The sequence below is a fragment of the Scatophagus argus genome, chromosome 12 (genome assembly GCF_020382885.2).
Source record: "Scatophagus argus isolate fScaArg1 chromosome 12, fScaArg1.pri, whole genome shotgun sequence".
Lineage (NCBI taxonomy): Eukaryota > Metazoa > Chordata > Actinopteri > Scatophagidae > Scatophagus > Scatophagus argus.
The window spans coordinates 11275162-11299074 of record NC_058504.1 but is presented as its reverse complement, the minus strand read 5'-3'; the positions used below and the strand labels follow the sequence as shown (position 1 = coordinate 11299074).

The 23913-nt window shown below is 39.0% G+C and overlaps 1 protein-coding gene across 1 annotated transcript in view; it reads right to left on the bottom strand.

The window, feature by feature from the left end:
* pcdh11 (protocadherin 11) overlaps window positions 1-23913 on the bottom strand; it is a 120656-nt gene that overhangs the window by 34416 nt on the left and 62327 nt on the right. Inside the window, exons 5-6 of the mRNA XM_046406256.1 lie at window positions 14526-14561; window positions 9505-9703 (exon numbers count right to left, since the gene is read on the bottom strand). Coding sequence (XP_046262212.1) covers window positions 9505-9703; window positions 14526-14561 — 235 coding nt within the window. The remainder of the gene's footprint in view (window positions 1-9504; window positions 9704-14525; window positions 14562-23913) is intronic.

Here is a 23913-nt window from a genome sequence, read left to right as displayed (position 1 = left end):
AAATCAGTGCAATCAAGCAGGTGTCTGGGGAAATGAGGACAAAGGGACACGGTCTGTCTGCCCGCTCGCTGGAGCTGCTGGCCAGGCTTAAGCACCAGGTCTGCTTGTGCATGGAATGGCAGACAGCTGACTGACCTCACGAGTGCTACATTGCCTTGAGGTCAACACAGATGCCTCACAAAGCGCTAAGGCAGATGTGCCCAGTGAACTTGACCATGGTGATCGTGATGAATGTCTCTGCTTGCTTGCTGAGGATGGTACACAACAAGTTTAAGTGTTCAGTGTCAAGCCGCTCAAAAGCATCCTGTCATTTTCTGTTAGGCCAAACATGTCCCGTAGGACCTACCTGAAATTCTACTCCCTCAGCATGTCCCATCTGAAAACCCCATCCTTTTCCTCCTCTCTTCCTTCCTGCATTCATTCAGCACATCTCCTTCTTCACACTCTCACTCCATTTGTCAGTGTTACCAGCCTGTGAGTGGTTTCTGAAGTGATCCATTTGTCCATGAATACCAATTTATCAACCAGTGGGTGCATACATTGATTGGGTGAAGATAGGGTCCTATACAGTATACAGATCCTATACAGTACAGTAGGGAGTAATCCTGTTCATGCATACGCATTCAGTGCCTGGATTAAATCACAGCGGTAACTCAGGAGGCAGATTAAAGACATACTGTAGCTTGCATGCTTTATTATAGAACAACCAATTGAATTAACTGCTGGCAACTTCATCAGAATTTGTATGTGTGTGTGTGTGATCTGTTATGCATGAGATTTATTGCATTTTTATGCCCGTGCTTGTTAAATTGATGATTTCACAGGAAAGTATTGCATATGTTAATACGTGAAAGACTATAGACAGATGGCATCATAGTTGTAGCCGTCTGTCATCATACCATTGATGTCATTGCAGCAATACTGCAGCTATCACAGTAAAATGAAAATTTAGTTTATCTCATTGTGATTTCTTATTGAAACGTAAGCCAGAGAGAGGCAGCAATATAACAACAATATGCCTCTCTTAAATTGCAAATTTCTCTTGTTTTTCTCTTTCTTGTCTATCAGCATATTTATAACATCCATTTTGGTGTTTTGCATCAATGAATGTGATCTTATTAAGACAACAACACTTTAACATGGCTTTGCTAGGTTTCTAGCTCACCACGCTGTTCTTCAGCATATCATGACAACCCAGGTCAATAACATTAAAGGCTGGGAGAGTTGGTGAAAATGCAGCCCCTATGATGCTGTGGTCTGCTCAGCCTTCAGGAGACATATTGATGCACAGTTATTTTGGTCAATAAGTCCTTCTGAGCAGAGGCCATCCTTATCCTTGAGACCGACTGCATGTGAAAAATGAGAAAGGGATGAGACCATGCATTTTAATCTGTCTATGGCGCTATATCTTGAAGGGGCAAAGAAAGGATGAGAGGAGAGAGGGAGCATGTTGGGAGTGAGAAAGAAGAGAGAGATAAACTTCCTCCAACCTCGACTCAGCCTCACTAATGCCATTGTTAACAATAAACCATATCATTGGTTATCCTGAAATACAACACCGCAGAGCCAGAGCATAATGGCTTTACTGAAATACCAAGCAGGCTGACTTCTGACCCCGTGACATAATGTATAGACAAAAATAGACGAACATAAAATCTCAAATTAGTTTTTTTGGTGTTTACACATTTCCATATGCACAAAATGTTCCCTGTTTGAAAGCCAAAGCAGATCTTTCCCCATATTTCAGAGATACGGATTTAATGTCCGGAGATGAAATGGGACATATCCTATCCATAATGCAATGCTTTGGGTTCAAGCTTGAACTGGGAAGTGGCAGCTGTGTACATTGTGTCAACACTGTGTATGTGTGTTAGTGTACATGTTGTGCGAGAGGGGTGGGGTTGGTGGGTGGGAGTGGAGCAGTTAAATGGCAGAAAAAAATATTAATGCAAACACAAGCTCTCAAACTAAAAATGGAGTGGGATTTTTGTAAAAAGCTATCTATAACAAATGGCTTTGAATAAAACATTAGCACATCTATATTTAATAACTTCCCATGTTTTCCTCCTACTTCTGAAGGGAGTGCAAGTTTCTGCTCTTTCAGTCAGGTACAACCTCAGCTCATCGCACTGAAAGGACAACGTGATTCTTGAGAAATGTTGGAAGGTTTGTGCTGTCCACATCTGTGGCGAGATTTCTTTAAAGTTTAAAAGTTCAAGTAAGTTATTTTGTGAGGAGCTCAGACTTCAAGGTCTGTTTACTGGCTGCTTGATTTCAACCAGCTTAAATTAAACAAAGACACATATACTTGCCACACAGCCTTTTGCACCAAAAGCCAAATACCTTTAGCATCCAGTAAACAGCTTGCCTATTTTTGATTTCAGTTGTGTTGTCATTGTTGTTTTTTTATGATTCATGTTTGAAGTTACTGAGATCTTATCAACTAGATAGGATCAAGGGCCAAAGCAGTTCAGCTCTCTCCAACCAAGCATTTCACTGGTTTAATATGCAGTCTGAGCCATATTCCAGTTTAGGAATCACAGAGTCAGTGAAATGGAACAAAGTGAATTGCTGGCTGGGGCCTTTGAGCCTCTATCCTTGTTTGAAGTCTCTGTCTATCCCTGCCGAGTTCAGAATACATTGTCCAGAGACAAGATCAAACTTGGCAGCTATTGATCCCTTCCCAAACCAGACATAAGACTTACTGAACATGTTAACAACTTCAGAATGAGTATTTTAATTGTACATGTCTTTGAAAAGCCCACTCAAGTCACAGTAAAGCAGAGTGAATTTGAAGCAGCAACTTCTGGACAGTCAAACATGCTGTATCCAGCCAACTTTCTTGTCTTCCTCTTAAAAATCTTGTTTAACTCTTTGAGGATTCAAATCACATCTCTGGGGGCACATTAGTGCATTTACAAATGTTAAAATAGGAGTAGCTAAGGATGCATTAACAAAGAAAATTCTGTCTCTGATTTAAAAAGTTATTTAATCCCTGTCTGAGTAAAATATAAAGAGAAGTTGATTAATAAAGGTTAATTTGTACATTTTGATTACCACACAGCTTACAATCCTCTGTTGCACCAAAACTAATTTAAAAGAAAAGTATGTATTACTCATAATGTGCGGTAGACTTAAAGAGCTGTTGGTTTCATATTTTTCAGCCTGAACACTTCTTGTTTGTAGTAGTTTGCAAGACAAATCTCAATGCCATTCGAATGTGTTCCACTCCCGTTACATATGTTATTTTCTTCTGGCCGTGACACTGAAACATTTCCGACGGAAGAAAAACTGTCCAGTAAATGCCATGCACCGATTGTTCGGAGATCTCTGAATATCGTTTCCAAGATCGTCCTGTTGAGATCTGGATGATTGTACCAGTAAGCTTCTGTCTCAACTTCACAGAAGACTTTGGCAGCGCAACAAAAGCGAGGCCTAATACTCTGGAAAAGGAGGTTTCTAAAATGACACTTCCCAGTCGTTTGAAGGAGGGTGGAGAGAGATTTCTGTGAGTTGAGTTGACTCCCCGGGATCAATAGCTCGTCTCTCTCACAGAGACAACTGGTGTGGCATTTGAACCAGATAAAACAAGAGTTCCCCTCCGCCTCACCTCTGAGAACTGAGCACTTTCACCAAATCCCAATCGGTAAAGGAGGATACAGATGAGTTCATCTAAACTCCCTTCTGACTCAGCTATAGACCCCCAGCGGTCAAAAAAGGAGAGAGAGAGAGAGAGAGAGAGAGAGAGAGAAAGTCTTCTTAAAAGGAAAGGTCCAATCTATGTAGATTAATACACACTGTTGCTCCATTTAGCTCTGTTGCAGGTCCACTGGGGCAGCCATAAAAAGTTCTGGGAGCCCGAATGCGCAAAGGTTTTTATTTATTTATTTGAGGGAGAGTATATAGCAAGAAGCAAACTGGTGTAAATTATGTGAAAAAAAGGAGTCTGAAGACATTATCTAGATTGCGCAAGAAAAGGAATACTCTGCATTACTGTTTCATATGCAGGATGGACTAAATATATGCATAGCAGCCAGAATATCTGATAACATGACACTATGTAAGGTCATGATGTGAAATGAATGAGAAATGCTTCTTCCCATCTTTCGACAACCACCAGCGATGTATCCTTAAAGCAATTCACTTCATTCTTAATTACTTTAGTGAAGCTGCTCATTTGTCAGCAGTAGATGATGAGATGGGCTGGCAAAAGAAATGGTTGCACTGGCAGCCAGGAGGTGTGTAAATGTGTAGAGGGGCATTTCTATCAAAGAGACTGCCTGCTCAGCTAACTTTACATGAATAAAAGTTGAAAAAAAAAAATCAAGCCTAAGAGTCTAACAGTTATACTCTTTCTAACCTGTGGTCAGCCAATTATCCTGATCTTGAAACAATGGTAGACTTTTAACTCTCTGGACAAGGGTTCTCTTCTCCCTTGTATGTCAGCTTAGTCTTTCCCCCTGGTCGCTGATGACATTGTAACACTAATTACAGCTAATTGTTCTATGCTGAATGGATTTAGTCACATTGCAAATGATATGCCATTGGTCAGTGTCACAATGTTTCCACAGAAAAATTCAATGGGGAATGAAAATTTGCACAAATGAATGTAATTAAGAAGCACATTCATTACTTCTAATTGCATATGAGAACCCTCTAAGACCGGATTCATATGAATAATTAATGTAGCTAAATGTACTGAACACAATTGCACAGTTGCTGTCACATAATGATGAGCAAAAGTACGGACATGACTGACAAAACTTAGTGTTACAGTTTTGCACCAAGGCTGGTCCCGCTTAGTCGTAGACTTCCAATCACAGTCATCCATTTTTTTTTTCATGCCTCTTCATGAAATCCTTTTGTTCATGGGCAGATTGTGTCTAGACAGTTGAATTCCAATCTCAGGGCAAGCTTGGCATTGGGTGCCAGACATGCAGGGTATAGAGTTGGAGATTTGAGAAGTATTAAAAATTCAAGAGGCCCCAATGCGTTCAGCACACTAATTCAAGTCAAGTGGCCTTTTCCAAAGACAAGAAAAAGGGCAGTGGTAAGTCAGTCAACTGCAAAGTTATTATGAAAATTTTGGACCTACAGAAATCAAAGAGTTGGGGATTCTAACCCCCACAAAGTACGAGCTCTGCAAACCTTTAATCAGATTATATGTCTACTGGCATTAGGAATTATATAATACACTATAAAATATATAAATTAAAAAAGAAAAAGAACAAAAAAAGAGCAAAAATATATGCAAAAAAATCATTAAATAAAATCTGTAATTTTAATTTTAAAAGGCAATTGCCTTTTGTAAAAAAGTCTGTGGTTTCATAATACACTGTGCAGCACGTTTAAAGCTATAATCTTATTATACTTGCAGTGTTTAAAAAGGATTGGCTTATCTTAATACTAGATTTAGATCTTAGACAGACGAGGTGTAAGCTGGTCATTTGAAAGCCATATGCCACAGATTAAGATACGGCCCTGCACTGTACAGCTTTTTCATGTTTCTTCTAGAAACTAATGCACCACTTCAAAACTGCCTTTAGTGAGCTGCGTGTAAGTAGGCAAAGGCACAAGCTCTTAAAACCTTCAACTCTGACAACAGGAGAAAGAAATAAGTATATTAAAAATTGTCCAGAGAACAAAATTGTGTATTGTTTGAAAAATGTGAAGGATTTAGACTCAGGGATTTGCTCCCACTTTCCTGCACTTTGTCTGGAGGCTTAGTACTGTTCGCTGTTTGTGACGTGATGATTCCCATCACTCAGCAAAAGCCTTTCAGGACATCATTAAACCAGCATCCAACATCAACATAACAGCACAGACTGCCAAAACTCGATAAATACATGGAAAGAAAACTCAGAATTTACTTATTTCATGTCAACAAAGCTTAACTGGTCATGAGGGCAGGAACATCACGTAGAACAAGGCCACTGGTCATTACTATTAAAAAACAATAACAACAAAATCCACAGAACATGTCTGAGCAAAGATGGGTCAAGAATGACATTTTTTCATCAACTGGATGCTTTTAGTATTCCATGTAAAACAGTGTTCTTAGTGATTCCAGGAAATGTCAGTCACTTCTGATGCCTCGAAGGTGAACCTCTGCAACTACGTGCTGAAAACTGAGGATGTGACTGCACTGAGTCACGATATGAGAGAATGTCAACTGAAACAGCCGTGAACATCCTTCTTATTCAAGAGAGGAGATGCATCACATATCATTATGCATTCCCGTTTTTGATGTTTTGATGAACTGTTGCAATGTGGCCAAAAGGGACAGGTATGATTCATCATGCCTAATTGTTCTGGATGTGTAGTTCTGTCAAAGCCATCTGTCAGATGTACGGGGGTTGGACCTAAAAACACACATGCTAATGATATTAATTCAAAGCTTTTATCTATTTGTGGAGACAGAGAAGGAAATATCAAAACCTTTGGAACAATGTGTGACAAAAGAGGTGACAGCACAAGACTGATGGCGGGGTGGTGAAGTGAGCCTGGAGGGGGAAGCAAGAGCCCATAAAATGAACAGCCGCCTAACTCATAAATAATAGAAACATAAAATGTCATATGAACTTTATTTCAAGAGTGGGTGGTCTAATAAAGATGCAGGTTTAAAGAGGAGTTGAGAAATTCATTGTCATAAGAAGGCCACATGGCTTCCATGACATGACATTCAGGTCCAAGCGGAAGCACCTTTACGAAACAATACCGCGTTTGACTTCTGAAATTCTCTTTCTGCCATCACTTAAGTATTTCAATCTCTGAGCTCTATTTCTTCCTCTTCACTCGGACTCATTCCATCTCCTCTCCCCTCTTCCACTTTTCCTTGTTCTTTCTGCTTTACAAATTGAGACGACACGATAAGAGATTGCCACCGCCATGCCAGTCTGGTGCTCATTGATAAAACCATATCTAATCCATCTTAGACCTCCCTCTGTCACCAACACGCTCATCCGTGAGACGGTCAACATGCACAGTATCCATCTTTCTTTTTGAACTGAGTAGCACAGAGTCAGAGTTTATCTTTAAACTTCTGGAAGAAGAAAATTGAGCTGATGATGAGAGAGACGACTTTCACTCTGTGTGCAAATGATGTGCGAGAGTGTATGTGCAAGGGTGTGTTAAATCAGCAGCATCTAGAAGTAATTGAAAGGACTTTTGTGCTTTTACTGAGGGTGGAAATATATGGGGTTTAAAGTTTATTTTTAATTAAATTATACAAATATTATGTGAGGAATTATTGTATGTCTTGGAAACATGCGAAGGCAAGCAATAAATATATGAAAGCTGCACAGCTCTAGATATATTTCATAGGAAGAATATATATGATAATAAAAGTAATCAAATCACTTCATATGTGGTGTTTACACAACCCTCAAATATAATCAGGTCCTGTCTGCTTTTCTACTTGTCTTTACAGTAACTGTAAGAATTGCATTGGCTTTAATATCAATTGGTGTGATAAGATTACAATAGAAAATTTTAAGGGTCTTTGTGATCAAATAACTTAAATGACTTTTCTAATATCCAACTGCTAATATTAGACTCCGCTATTACACAGCCATTCTGTTAAAAATCTCACTGATTTTTAATGCAGCAATTTGTAAAAGTACACACGCATTTACGACATTAGCATGGGCTTCTATCTAAAACTAATGCACTTCAACAAATATTATCCCAGAGGGAAAGTGGGTAATAAGTGCAGTATTTGAGTAAGTTTATGAAGTATGAGATGTTTATGTCACTGAATATTAATGAGATGATGAGCAATTGCCTCTGCATATGAATGAATCACATATATGAATCACTGCTGTCACCACGGTGAATACATTAAAGAGAACAGCTGGGAAAGGAGAGCTTTGATCATTAGATACATGTGTTTGTATGTCTGTTTTTACACGTGCCTGGTGTACTGATGTGTGAGTGGGAGTCTGTCAGGGAATATGCAGGTCAGCTTGGCAAGGCTATCTTTAAAAAAATAATAAATAAATAAATAAAAATCTTGCTGTAACTTGCAATATCCTGATATTGAAAATAGAACAATCACAAATGGGACGGACCTTTGGATGTAAATGAATGTGGAGCCATCACCAGGATGTCACCCATCTTGTCTAATGTCTAACAAATGCATTCACAATCACACTCACACTGACACCCCAGTCCCGGACCTGTCAGCGCAGCTGCTCGGGAGGAAGAGGCACCAAGTGTTGTTTCACTTACAGCAATGACATAATGGCTATACTGCATATAGGCGTATGCAAAGCAACCTATTTCTACCTGTCCTGTTGATTTTCTCTGCTGGATAGAGAAAAGAAAAAAAAAAACAGGCATGAGTACTTTGACATGTAAGTCTAAGCTTGGCTTAAGCTTTTCTTGCAGTGATACACAGGGGCCACACAAGCAGTGAAGGTCTGAACCGATCAGAGACTCGATCCAGTGTGCAATATATGATGCTGGATTACCTCCAGATAATAAAATCTGATGCACTCGGACTAGAATATCCAGCTTCAAGTGGGGGCGCAGGTATGTGATGAGGACACATCGATAGGGAACTCAGAATAGCCTTGTTCCTGTTAAGGTGAAGCAAAAATCTTTTCAGCAGCATCATTGGCATGCTGCTGGTGTAGGATTTGGATCTACACTACCGCTGGTGGAAAAAAAAAAAAACAGGGTCTCTGTGGTGTATGTTAAGCACTCTTCTTCCCCTCAGCCAGTTATTTGAGCAATGATTTAAAGAAAAATCTGTTGTATATGCATGAGGACAGAGTTGTGCACCCCTGCGTTCAATGGAACTTTGTATGGAGAACATCACTGGGCAGTAAGCCATGCAGTGACAGCTGTCTTGTTAATCATTTGAATAAATTCAGCAAGAAACTTCCAACTTCAGAGGTAAAATTCCCTGCGTGCTGTACAGCTTAGCACTGGACAACATTTAAAAAATTCACTGTCAATAATGAATGCACCCCTGTGCAAATTACATTAAGTGATATTATTCTACACTCCCATGACAACAGATTAAGTGCTTGTTTTGATCGAATCCATCCTATTTGCATATCTAATAAGAATGAGATGGTTTTTTTTGGCTTAAATCACAACACAAACAATGATAAAGGAAAAACCCATAGATACAAATGGAACGGGAGTTTATTTTCCCCTCAGCACTCCAATCCCTCTTCTTGGTCGTCTTCATGTGCCACAAAACAACAGTCTTGTTCAAAGAATGACCTCACAAAACAGCATATACAGCAAACCACATTTTATGTGTAACTAGCTTGTTACTAGTGATTTGACAGAAAATGGTCTCTTGTTAACTGTTTGTGAGGTAGCTACCATGACAACCACAGCTGTAATCTCAGTAAATGAATACATCTAAAAACACAAATGGCCAATTGTATGAGGAAAGTCAGCATCAACAATCACCAGAAATAGTAAAAATGAAAAACATAAATTAAGAGATTTGCCTGCTGTCTGAGCACAGAATAATTCAGTACTCACTAGATTCAGGGTCTGAGTTTCCATCTCCCTCAGTGCGGCTGTTAGGTGATGTGTGCTCATAGTACTCCTCCTGGGGGAAGCTGAGGGGAAGAGGCTGGGTGGTGCTAGCCGTGCTGCTAGGATCGGGGTCCCCCAGCCCACTGTCACTGCAGCTCTCCTGGGAACCATCTGGGAGATGGAACGTCACGCGGCGCTGGGTCTGGAGCGCACACACAAACAAAAAATGTTTTGTTACACACACTTCTGTCCTGTTTAAAATGGACAAAACTGTAAAAGTAATACCTGTACACAAAGAGGTACAGCGTAGTGCGTACAGAATAAACAACTGTTTGCTGTTCTGGCTCTGCAATGGTGGAACAACATCAGGACGGCAGAAACTATCTCTTATTGTTTCTAAAGTTTCTAAATGTAGTGTGTGATGCTGTTCAGCATAGTTGATGAAGGTAGATGTACTTGCATGATTCCTTATGGTTGCATGCACTTCTTGTGTCATGTTGGATAAAACAATAAAACAAAAATGTAGTCTGTGAGCCACTACAGAGCAACAGAGAAGTCCCAAATACCAGCAGTATACATCATTACTACAACCAAGCATAATTTCTTTAAGGACCATAATTAAGGGTCCTATTTTTAACTACTCTGATACTAAAGACAGTAATCATCACTATCAGTACACTCCTTAATTCTTCTTCTTGTTCCCCGCCTGTTGTGTTGTTAACATTTCAGTACTTTCAGTGTGACAGTCAATATGTCTTTCTCCTCTGTTGCACTGAGTTGAGGACAGAATATCAGACATGGACATCTGAGAACTTGTTTGGGGTGAACTGAATGACCTTGTGAAAAGCCTTGGTGAGTAACTTAACATCATAACTAAACACTCAACACATCAATTCTAAGCTTGACCCTGGATCTAAGTTGCTGCAACACTCTTCTTTGGTGTTTTCTTCTCAATATCTTGTCAAGTCCATTTACCAAAAAATAAACTCATATCCTTGAAAAGTTTATGGTCCCAGCTTGCTATTAAAGAAAGCCTGTTTCTCTACGCATACGCATACGGTATTAAGGGAAGTGTCCCTTAAATGTATTCTCTCTGCTCCTGGAGAGAATCTTGGCACCGCAGTAACGAAGATTATTAATGTCATCATGAGCAGTGACAGCAATACTCATTTATGGGTGAATGAGCACCATGAGATGGAATTTACAAGGGGGAAGGAAAATCCTTGCTTAATTGTATGAAGTGTTGTGTATACTGCATCTGTCATCTTTATCTGCTTTTAGTTGGATAATCTTCCAAAATTTGTGCCCTGTCACCAGGTGACTAATTGAGTAACCCAAAAATGATTTCTGGTCTCCTAAGTCTTGCAGACTACTTTTCAGATCATAAACCGACTACAAAATTTCTAATTGAGTCCTACCAGCTTGATAATAGATGGGATGTGTATTAACAGGTTGAACTATGTCCTAGTTTTCCCTCTCACCCAGTTCAGACACAAAAGAAGTGAAATGTGTGTGGAGGCTGAAACTTTGACTATTAAAGTCTTGCGGATCACAGGGGTGTGGGCATTTTCTTCTGAAAGGTGCGGGCGTCTTTGATTTCTCGGGAGATTTACAGAAGTTCATGCTGCGACCTTTCTTTAGAGCTACAAAAGAAAACACATCCTCTACGCAGTGATGTTTGAATGTTAGCAATTCCTCCAGAAAACAAACCAAACACACACACAAATGTGTATATATATATTCATATATATGTAGCTTGAATTCATGTCTTGAGTAACATCATACTGCATCATTCCGTATAGGGGCATAAAAGGCATAAAACACATAAAATATAATTACACCCTCAGCTTCGGTTATTGCAGTGAAATTTTATTCGTCCCATTATTCAAACTGATAAGAGACTTTTTTTTTTTTGAGAGCAACTGGAGCGCATATGACGATCTTGATTTTTTTCATCAATATAGCAGTAAAAGCAATATGCAAGTCCTAAATTAAAAACATCATTAACACATGCTCCTTTAAGCTCAGGAGGAGGAGATGTCTCTGTGCGAACATATTTTTTTCCTTTGCCACTATATTGCAAAGATAAAGCACTTATTGTTTTAAGGCTTGGAAAAGGGGCGAGAGAGAGTGAGAAAAAAAAAAAGTCTGGCACTAATGAAGGACAAACTGCCAAAAACTAAGCACACAAAAAGCTTCATTTAAAAACTATCAGAGAAGGTTGACTAACCTAAATCCACACAATTAGCACCCTAAAAGCACAACCGAGTGGTTTTCAATGCTGTGATGTTGAAACAGCTAGCTAAATATACTATTTACTTGATTAATCTAGATCCCGGGGGCCATAAATCACTGTGCATGAGTGTTTGTGTGAGTCGTAAGAAAAAGACAGAGAAGAAATAAGGAGTAAAAGGGTGGAAAGAGCGTGCATGCAGTCAAAGAACAGAAACACACACACACAACCTTCAACTCCGGTATGAGATAACAACTCAGAAATAAAAGCTTTTTTGTTGCTGTTGTTTGTACGAGAAAAATAAGAAAGAAAAGATTTATCTGCCCACATACTCTGCACTAATTTCACACATAAAAAAAAATATGATGTGCGGCTCCTTGAAATTAATCCTGTTTTTTTTTCTGCAAGTGTTGCGACATCTTCTGCTGCCAAATGATGACGTAGGTTTCTAAAGTTCTGTATAGAAAGGAGTGTTTTTCCCTCTCTTCCTATGATTTTATTCGTTTTCTAAGACGGGGAGAAGACGAATACCTTGTTGGCAAAATCATATACTTCTGTGTGCCATGTTTGCCCACGCTTTCCAGTAGTCTAAATATCTACTTGTTCTCAAACAGTGCTGGCAGCTGTTTCTCAAATTACTAGAGGATGCACGCTAAAGCAAAGTCCAGGTTCCAGCAAAAGAAAGAGCCCACTTACAGAGCGTTGGCAGCTCTACAAAAAGCATGCTTCTTCTCCACACGACTCTAATTATTGGAAACTTGCTCCAACAAAGGCATCCAGAATCTATTAGAATAAACAGCTGTCCGTGAGAATTAGGACAATCATTTTACATAAGGGATTGTCTTCATTTTTAGACTGCTGTTTATTCAAGCCCATTCGAGTTGGTGCCAGATGTTAAGAAAAGCCTAATTTGATTTCACGATGCACTCACTACTAAATCGTTTCGAGCTACAATATTAATTACAATTAAGTATCCCTAATGAGTCTTTAACAAATAAAAGTTAAAGTCTCAGTTGTAATGACTAATGTGAATAAAACATTAATGTTGAAAGACAAACATGACAAACAAAAACAAACATTCGCAGAGGAATCAAGGTGAGTGTTTTGCTAGGCATTATCACTTATTTAAAGAAGCTGCCAGAAATCCATAAAGCAAAGACAAGCTGCGGTAAGAGATATCAAGACCAAACAAAGCCCCTTCAGCCAGATAAAACACTGCCTTGAGAAGTATGTACACAGAGATAAAACGAACAGGAGTGATGCATGCCAAGTCCTACCATATAACAAGCCAGCCAATCCAAAACCCTCCCTCTGGTAACCACCCAGACAATAGGCAGATGGGCCTGGATTCACGGGTTACCGGATTAGAAGTCCATTATATTTAGATATAGAGGAGGAGAGGCCAAGTTGCTGCAACCTTGTTCTTTGGTGGGTCATATCTCTTTGAGTTTTATTATTTTTTACACGCTTTATATTTTTATATGCCCCCAACCAACACCCTCTTGAAACAGCAGAAAAGTCAAGACTGCACACAGAAGAACTGGGCTGACAACCACCTCTCTTTGAGTGATAAACAGGGACCACTTAGGAGTGAATCAGGGGAGATTGGCTCTGCCATTTCAGATAAGGATCAGCTTGCGGGCACACCTAGACCTGCATAAATCTGTTCAGAGTCGATGGTGATTTGTCATGTTGCACATGTCTCATGTGGAGGAGAAAATAAAATAAAAACCAAACAGCAATGCCATGGTATTTATCCAAAAAATGTTGTCCCACATGTTTCTATTCAGCTTGATGTCAAGCTTTTACTCTGAAGGGCGAGTCGTTCTTTTTTGTACATGGTGTTCCAGTGCTGCCTATTATGTGTGAGGTGATAAGCCACTGTGTGTGAAATGATGAGTTAGCGGGAACATGCAAGAAGGAGGTGATTGTAGCAAGTGGGCTGAGCGATTGCTGGGTGATTTTTCTGACTAATCAGATGAATTTTTACAAATGTTACAAATGACATCTGTTATTGAGTCATTTGCTATGATGATCTACTAAACTATGCCAGTTATTAGTATCAAGTTCTGGAAAAGCAGGGACGTAAAGTGAACGGTAAACACCTCTGGGGAATAAAAACTTTTGTCTTTCTATTATTATAAAACTGCAACAAATATTAGATACACACAACAATAATGGAAAATTGTGGAACTGCTCTCCAAAAAAGTTGAAAAGCATGTTATTGTGCAAAGACCCAAAAGAACTTTGACAGTCCTGCTCTCATTGACCAAAGTGAACTCTGAGCCTTTGTGAAGACATGAACTGCAGGATAAAAAGGGCAAAGGAAACACTGAAGAAGGAACAGAGGGGACGATGGTCAAATGCCACAACACAAGTGGGTTAAATGTTGGAGGTTTCTCCTGAGTGAAATGTCCTTGAGCTGAGATGAATATTTCACTTAAACATGTAACAATGCAAACCACTGAAAATGAAAGCATTTTTCAACGTGACTCCCATTTTTTTTTTTGGCATGACATACAAGTTTTTTATAACCCTAATGTCTGCAGAATTGCCTTAACATTTAACCCGCTTTCACCTGAAGTCACACTGTGGTTTTCAGGTTTTCAAATGTCAACAATAAGTACATTATATTTTGAGCAAAGGAAGATTATTGATCGCATGCAGATTTATTGTAGATTTGAATTACGTAAAAGTATTGTCATGGACCAAAAAGCTGCACAGAATCACACCTTAATGATGTTTATGAAAATACACACATGCAAGACAGAGCAGAGTGCGTAAGACTTACATTCACAGAGGTTATCTTGCCAAGTTGACAGGCCTCCTGCAAAAACAGAAGAACAGTCATTTCACATGTTCTGACTGTAACTCTTCAGAGGATTTCTATGGAAATGAATGTTCGGAGCACACAAAGGAAAGTGCACTGGGAACATCGCAGTCTTCTTAAAGTCAGTCAGAGTACGCAGTTGACAAACTTATAGATTAAAGGTTTAAAGTCGCTTTTTAAGATAGGATAGAGATTGAGGATACATATTGATTTCTTCCTTAGATGCAGAGTTTGTACAACACATTTCCATGCTCAGTTGGCAAGCCAGCAAACCAGGCTGCAGAGTACACACCCTCTCCTCAGAAATGTAAAGAATAGGGCAAACCTGACATCCTGACAACACAAGCCATACAACTGACACTTTGATAAAGATGTTTTCTCGGCATGTCAGGGAGGAAAGTGAACAGAATATCAAATGAAGCATCAAAAATTAACAATAAACAGCGACAAGCTTCTAAATTAGGAACAAAAGGCACCCGCAAGCCTGCAAAATAGCATCCTCTCTCTGGGGACTGAGATAACTCACAGAGAGATAAGAGTATTTAATTTTTAATCACCAATTTTGTTTTCTTTGTACTGTGTATAATAATCTGAGTACATGACTTGATTTGCAAAAAAAAAATAGAAGAAATCTGGCAATGAGGAGGCACTTAGACAAGGGAAAAGCAAGGAGGACTGCTGGGGTGGAACACTAAAAACAGTGAACAGGAAACAAGTTCATGTCAACAGATTATCCCACCATAATTGTTCACCAAGGGATGCTGCCACTGGCTGAGCGATAGAGCAGTACAATCAAAGCTATTCATCAAAAACAAAATGGAACTTCATGGTGGACAACGTGACTAAATTAAAAACTAACGTCTCCAAAGCTCTGACAAATAAATGCCTGGCTCAGTACAACAACTGGATTGTATAATATTTATAATAGTTTCAGTTTCTGGACTGGATGTTACTTAGTGACTGGATGTTAACTGTATGTTAAAATATGACAAAAACAAAACAAAACAAAACAAAAAAACTACTATTTTTATCTTATCTCACTGATAAGTCTCAGGTGTTTTAGCATCTTTCAGCTCATTGTTTTGGATTTAAGAATCGTAACTTTACTGTTTCGATGCCCCGTTCCCCCAGTGGTAGGCAACTCTTTTCACCATAAATGCTCAGATAAACTATATACTTAGCCAGTATCCATTGACATACAAAGTTAGCAACTAGCAGGTGAACGTGGTGCAGAATTTAACAGCCAATAACCTATTATTTCCCACAAGAACCGGTGGAGTCCAAAACAGAATTAGAATTAGATTAACACTGAACTTACTTTTTGCCAGTTGCACAGACGACTTCTAATGAAAGTCAGTGTTGTTTTGTTTCTGCTCAATGTGTGAATAGGGAACTGTTAGCCAAAATGTCTTCAATAACAGGTTTATAAGCAGAGAAAATGTGTCACTGTTACATCTTACATCTTTTTGTGCTGCATATGAATTTTGGAAAATGCATAGCAGTTACTGATGCGATCTAGATTACTTCCATTTATTATTAAGTGCACAAGTAGACTGTGAAAATTGCATACAAACATAATCTAACACATGAGCCTTGTACATATGAAGACATACTGTATCTAGGTGATGCTTAAATAAATCTTATCATAAGCTGGTAAGGATAATTTGTACCTATCCACTACACCAAACCGACATTGGGCTATATTGCCAGAGCACTACCTGAAACTGATAAAGATATGGAATGTAAAATGTTTCCTCTTATGTAAAAAAATATGGGTTTCTTTCTTTCCCTTCCTTTCCTTTTCTTTCCTTTCCTTTCCTTTCCTTTCCTTTCCTTTCCTTCCTTTTTTGTGCATATTTGAGCACTCCAACATTTGTCAAGTCTGTTTGAGGAGTTGCTCATTTGCATCCACTGACTGGTCATTTAAAGCAGGATTTCACTTCAGGCTGCCATCAGGCAGTTGTTTCTTCTCCAAGTAATGTTTTATTCAACATTTCGTGACACATTCTTCAAGTTAGAGACCCTGCCAACCAATTAAATATATGATAATGTACATGAGGGATCTAAGAAGGTGACCTACAGTTGTCTCATATTTAGATGACATTCACAATAGTAGTTGTACATTTGATTGCTGGAGACCATAAATGTGTGAGTTTTCTCCTTTTTTCTCTCCTCAGTATGGAGTGGTCAGTGACCTTCTCTCTGTATGTACGCCTCTCAGACTAGCAGTTTCAAAGCACCCACATGCAAGCCTGGGAGAGTTATGCTTAAGATAAGTGCATTTGTTGGTGAACCACATCAAAGTACAGAGGGATGTCTTAGCGAGCAAAGGCAGTGGAGCTCGAACCGAGCCTTTGATCACCCCAGGCACTCTGATCATTAAAATATTGGTTAAATAATTGATTAAAAACACCAGACCTTATTGTGCTCTGTTTCTGTATCCAAACGTATCCCTATTTTGAAACACAGTAGCTGCACAATGAATAAATAACAAATGTAGGTAGGACTCAACAAAACACATACTGTAGTACATATTGTAGCACTGACATGCTTTCACACAATGTATACAAATACTTACATTTGATATCACTGTAAAGTGCAAAGCACATTCTGACCAAAGTGCAGTATTTTGAGTTCCCCAGAGTTCCAATATAAACTGGAGAGAGGTCGACATGCTGCAGCAACTTTTCTCCAGCTATGATGTGGCAGGCTGGCACAGAAGTAGAGGGACTAGATAATAATCAAAAGCCATAGACACAAGGTAGATAAGAGTGCATTCCAGCTGTGCGTAGGTGACTACAGGATAGCTAATATTACATATGCGGGAAACCAAGCTGACAGCATGCACAAAAAAAGCCATAGGCCCTCTGTGTGCATATGAGAGATATTAAAAAGAAATTTTCCATCAGCTTTTGTAGGCTAGTAAATTGATAATCCTCAGTACATATACATTTGCATTTAGAGTATAAAAATGAATCTAAATAAAAGCAAGATTCATTCTTCTTGCAATTTACAACAGAGTTCTTTATGCATTACTGTACATACCCTTCAGGATTAGAAGAAATCCTCTTGTGTCATTTCAGAAATTTTAGAGACTGACCTTGTCACAAAAAAACCCTGCACTGTTATTCAAGAAAAATAAAAGATTGAGCAGACATCTTTTAACACGTATTTGTCATTCTTGGAGAGCTGTCTCAGCTAATGTGAAGTTCATTAAAGTTCATTAAGCTCTTGTTCAATCAATCCCTTTATTCAAGCATAGTTAAAAACACAGCTGGCAAAAGTAAATATAAAAAATAATATAAGCAATTTGTACCAAAACAAAAGTAGTCAGAAGTGCTCTCTCCAGAGACAGAAATATTTAAACACATAGACAGCCAAATAAGTACCTCTGAATATTCAAGTCTTTGATCTCTGTGAGGTTGATGACACAGAGGTCTGTCAGCATAGGACTGTTGAGGAATAACAATCAACTTCATATTGCTTGGTCTCATTTTCAGCAATGAAAATATGCTGGCTGCAGAAGGACAAATTCCAAAACATGATAAGATAGGATAGGCCTTTATTGTTATTAGTTATATATAGGTATATATGGATAGATAGATAGATATAGATATATAATCTGTCAGCAATAGGGCAATTAGCCCTAAGTTCAAAGTTTGGAAGAAAAAAATGGCACCTTTTTGCAGATTGTGAAAATAATTAAAAGTGTATGATGTGATAACTTCAAGCTACTGTGAAAGTCTTAAAACACCTTGTCCCTGGGGGTCCCCATGTTTCTAATAGTTTAACACTAATGAGATCTGCTGCTCCCATCTCTATAGCCTCCACTCACTACCGTTTATTTCATAGTGTAAATACCTTTGAAGGTGAGAAGAAGCACAGAGCGAAGAAAAGAGACAGAAAGGGTACTAGCTAGCCACAGTCTCTTGAGCTGCCAAGACTTGCCCTTGCGTATTTCACTTTTGCTTTGCCTCTGACTCTGGGCTTCACTGGAGAGGCACCCGAAAGTGTGCCGCTGTTCGATTCAGCTAGTTGCTCTGCATGAAGTCTGTGCAAATAATGGCCAAACAGGACTTGTCAGGACTTCTCTGTATTCCAGAAATGTCAGGGCAGTGCCACAGTCTTAAGCTGTTCAGAGAGGGTGGGAGAAAAGCATGTGGCCTGCTATCAAGTGGTTATCCCCACGGATGAGATGGATGTGACTGAACTCATCAATAGGAGAAAAATGACAGCTTTGTCGGGTGGCTGTGTCACAATCACACACATGCAGGCATATGCGCTCATAATACAAATATTCACAGTGGAAAACTTGGACGTGCGTACCATCTGTTCATGTGTGCAGCCACAAGAGACGTGAATGTCTCAGCCAAAAAAAAAAAAAAAAAAAAAAAAGAGTGGGCAGAGTTCAAGTTTACATCCCTTGTATTTCTGGCAAACGCAGCATGTCTTAGACAGCATGATAAAACTGTTGCAAACAAAACACCTCCTCATCAAAAGAGGCTAATAAAGTCTTCAATATACTTAAGTGTAGCCTTAGATAAACAGAATCCCCATCTCTCTCTGCACTGGTGTTGAGTTGTCCAAAGTGTATTGATGTACTTATTGACATTCAATAAAGGGAGACCCTCTCAGCAAACCACATAGGGTGGTGTAAATCCTTTATACTTCTTACAACTTTCCTTTAACACAATCACTAGACAGCAATAATGTCACAGTGTGCTCAAACCAATTTTGATTTACAAGTGGACAACATGTTGCCTTTTCATCAGCTTATTGTTATTAAGTGGTCTGTATATGTGTGTTTCCCCTGGACAATCCCACCTCTTGCTTCACTCTTAGTGAGGTATTGATCCTCCCAATGTACTGGCCCCTCCTGATTTCATTAGGCTCGCTGCTGTTAATTACTCCACACTATAACCTTTTGCTGTTTCATTTGGACCAACAAATTGGGTGAATTAAAAAAAGGGGAGGCTGGAAAAGGAAAAGAAACAAAAGGGGGAAAAAAAGCTCCCTAGCAGCTGTAGTGGTGAACCCCCTCCTTCTCTGTGGCGCTTGTGTCAGAATCCCAAGCGGCGTAATAATTAAAAAAGTTCATCAATGTTCTCTTTGCTCATCAAATTATGCAGAAAGAGGCTACTCCAGTAATTGTTGCGGAGGATTCATTTACGAAAACCATACCAGCTAGATCGGGTTGTCTGGGGAGTTGGAGAATTCTGCCTTTTTTATGTCTTTATGTTTTGTAAAAGGTTTCTGAGCTTCAAGTAGGCTGATCATTAAAAGACATTTATTCATTTATGCACATTTGCTCACAAGGATCATGTGACAGACAGAACTAACTTTTAAATTTTGTTTTACACTCCTCTTTACTGACACAAATTTGTCTTCTCAGTGAAGGTATTAAAGAGTATGATATGACACATAGCTGCAAAGTTATAATTAGAGCTCATTTAATACCTTATATCATGAGATTACATGCACAGTGCATGGCATCTAAAGCACACTTAAATCACAGGGGGATGTAATTGATTAACCAGATGAGACTGGAAACCAGATGATGAGGATGATGCTCTAAATCCATGTTAAATCAATATAGCCACTTCCTACACAACAAGGGATTATTGAGGGAAATTACTACCAGCAGTAATTGCTGACTTACGACACATCAGATAATTTCTGGCTCGGTGCATCAGTGTATTTATGCATACAAGTGAGTCAAAAATATTTCACCAGGACTGCTTTAAGTAATCACCTGCTTTAAAGTGGGACCATTTTTCAACATGGGTTACATTACCCACCAAATGAGAGATATTTATAGGATCTTTTGGATCCTTATTACATGAGATGCCCTTTCCTCAAGGTTGAGTACATTCTAGCTGAAAAGATTCTACATGATGCAGAAGGAGCCATTCAGAGTACTCCCTTTGGCTGAGATAATAACTTCATCATAATTAGCTTGTGGTGCTCAGGAGTGTTGAATTGTCGGTTGCAGTGGGATCTTGGCTGATTTATTGCTTGATTTAATTACGTATCAAAATTCAATTAGACATGCTTTCAACCAAATTCAAAGTGAGTTTTGTCAAGCTGTCCCTTGAAATCAGGAGCGGCTTGAAGGACATCCTTCATAATGCAGTGACATCTAACTTAATAATTATCTCTTACCAAAAATCAGTCATGTGCTAAAAGATGAAGCTAATGCAAAAAAAAAGCCCCCAAAAATTGATATGCCAGTTTTAGAGGCATGCTTTTTTTTACTGTTACTCTCACATCTGAACTGACATCAAACAGCATCAAATAGTGCGAAACAGACCTTGATTCAGTAGTGATGTGAAGAGGGTTGCAGGTACTTTACCAAGTGAAGATACATGACAAAATGCTCTTTGAGGTTGACTACGACTGAGAAAGTGTCTGACTTTCTTTACCCACATCACTCAGTGCTGCTCACCTCCTTTTGCTCCAGACTACACTTGGGAAAAAAGGGAAGCTGTTTTGAATAAGTGTCACACCAGCCTCCAAGAGCTACATTGATCTTTACTACTATGCAAATTCAGGATGTCATGGTGTCTATGCTAAGAAGCCAAGGAAGGGAAGGAATATTTCAGCCGGAGGTCTCTGACTGAACTGTGGTCCTTTAACAGTATTGTAAATACACTCATTGACAATTTTATTAGGTACACCTTGGTATTACTGTGTGGCTCACTCTTCGACCCTCAGAACAGCCAGGATCTTTTTGACGCACTGACTGAACAAGGTGCCAGAAATGCTCCACAGGGATTTTGATCTATACTAACTTGACAACGCAGTCTTTGCAGTTTTTCAGTGGCGTGGATGCTGTGAGGATCCCACTTCACCTCATCCTGAAAGTGTTTTATTAGGCTGTGGTCTGGGGGCTGTGCAGACCATTGGAGTACAGTAAAGTAATTTCCTGGACACCATCTTGAGACAATGACACATTATCTTGCTAGAGAATCCCTATGAAAAAACAGTACACAGTACACTGTTATTATGAAGGGTTGCACCTGGTCAGCAACAATGTCTATTATATTTACAGAAGCAAAAATATCACAAATACACCTACATCTGTCACACAAGTAGCGGCAGACATAGGGAATCTTTTCTTATTTCAGTCAAACTCTTATTCGTTCCCTATCAACTGTTAGAATGAGCACTTTGCCCTTGCTTATCACTAACATGCCTTAGATATGATCACCTTGGCTAATTTTGAGCATAATAGCTTTTAACTTTTCGCATGACTTGGTTGGCTGAGTTCAGTGTGGAAGAACTTGACTCGCCCGCACAGAACCCTGACCTCAACCCCAATGAACTCCTTTGAGACGAACTGGAATGGAGATTGTGAGCCAGGCCTTTTCATCTAACATCAGTGCCTGACCTCACAAATGTTCTACTGCATGAATGGACAAAGATTCCCCATAGAAACACTCCAAACTCTTGTGGAAAACCTTCCCGGAAGAGTGGAACCTGTTATAGCTGCAAAGCTGTCTATATATTTAGAATGCAATGTCATTAAAATTCCTGTTGGTGTAATGGTCACATAAGGGGCTCATTCTTTTGTCTATATACTGTACGTGAAAAATATTGGATCTGTTCCAATAAACTTTACTTTTTAAGAATATGCTGCTATCTTGATTTCCAGCTCTGGCACTGTCGATACACAATTTATTCTCAGATTGAGTCTGTGAATTAGCATATCCCACCCACTGTACCTTTACTAGACTTGATTCATCCCTTTATTCGCAAAGCCTTGCCAGCTGTAACTGTCACAAATTGTTTTACAAGTGACTCAATTAAAATGACACACACACACACAAACACACATATATGAAATGAAACAATGACAAAAAACTCCCATACTCAAGTGCAGCATGTTTTTTATGTTAGGGTTCATATGTTTACTGTGTGGTCCTGTTTAGGTGTATCACAGCAATCAAGTCCCACCACTCTGCTTAAATGTTGCTGCTAGCTCAGAGACAAATTGAAAGAATGCAAAGGAAGAAAGTAAGTGCCTGAGAAACAGCATAGGTCCCAGTGCATTAGAATCTAAAGTGTTTCACTTAAATATTCACCAACAAAACACTTAGCTACACTCAAAGGCTTTCTATACATGGTTGGCTGCCAGCGGCGGAAAGCAGAATTTTTGTAAGTTTTAAAGTCCAAGCGATTAGGTCATGTTACAGATGACTTGGGCTACATTGTTTTATTGTTATTACACTCTGTAATGATCATTCACACTACCATTAGGCTTAAGTAATCTGCTTAGTATGCTGTGACGTGAAAATTTTTAAAAGTATTTATGGACCTAATTGTGCTAAAAAACAAAAACAAAAAAAAAACAAAAAACATTTCCCTGGTTATTTCACTGGTTAGTGCATCTTTTGGTTAATTCGATTTTCTTTTCAGTATTTAAAATAAATAAAATTAAAAACAGGTGTTTTGACAATATACAGTATATTACAATTATTTATACACATTTTAAACTGAGCTCAAGTGACACACATTCTCACATCTTACTTTTGGTGCCCATGTTTTGTAAATGACCACCTCTTTTAACCCTAACCCATTCTAGTGTTTTTCGATACAAAACAATTGTCAGACCATTTTTAAAAATTTGGCTCATCACTTTTTTACCATGAAAGAGAAAATCCCTTTGTATTTCAATTTTGATTTTTGGATTTTTTTGACCAAACCATAGATAAACTAGACATAGCTTACTATAGATGTTGGTGACACATGTATGAAGCCTACATGTTTGGCTGGACATTCAGTGAACCTCTCAGCCCTGTCTGCATGTTATATCTGCCTGTATGGTGAGCCACAAAGGCTCGACTTATCTGGAGGAAAGAGCTGCATTAATGGTGAGGTGTGTGTAATAAAGTGGCTATTACGTGTGCTGTCAAACAAGAAACATCATGGAAAAGAGAGTGGAAAGCTCTGCTACGTGTCAAAATTTCAGTTTATCAAGAATCGCCTGTAATGTTAATTGTTCATATCTTTGATTTGCCTGATATCAGACAGAATTGTCAACTTGCTACACACTTTCCACAATCAGTCAACTCGGTGGAGTGGGAAGATTCAGACGTCTGGACCCAGGCAACCGTTTGATCTCGCTCCCATTGATATGCCTGACAGTTTACTTCATTGAGATTGGCAGAAGCATTGTCCATAGACTGTGATGTACAATGACATATCGTATCACATGCTCACGTTTGAAGCAAAGAGCCAGAGTCACTGTCATCCACTGACAAGCACGATGTGTAATAATGATACTGATTAACAATCTTCAGAACTTTTAACTCCTGCAAGCTGAGAGTTTTGTCTGACTTGACTTAAC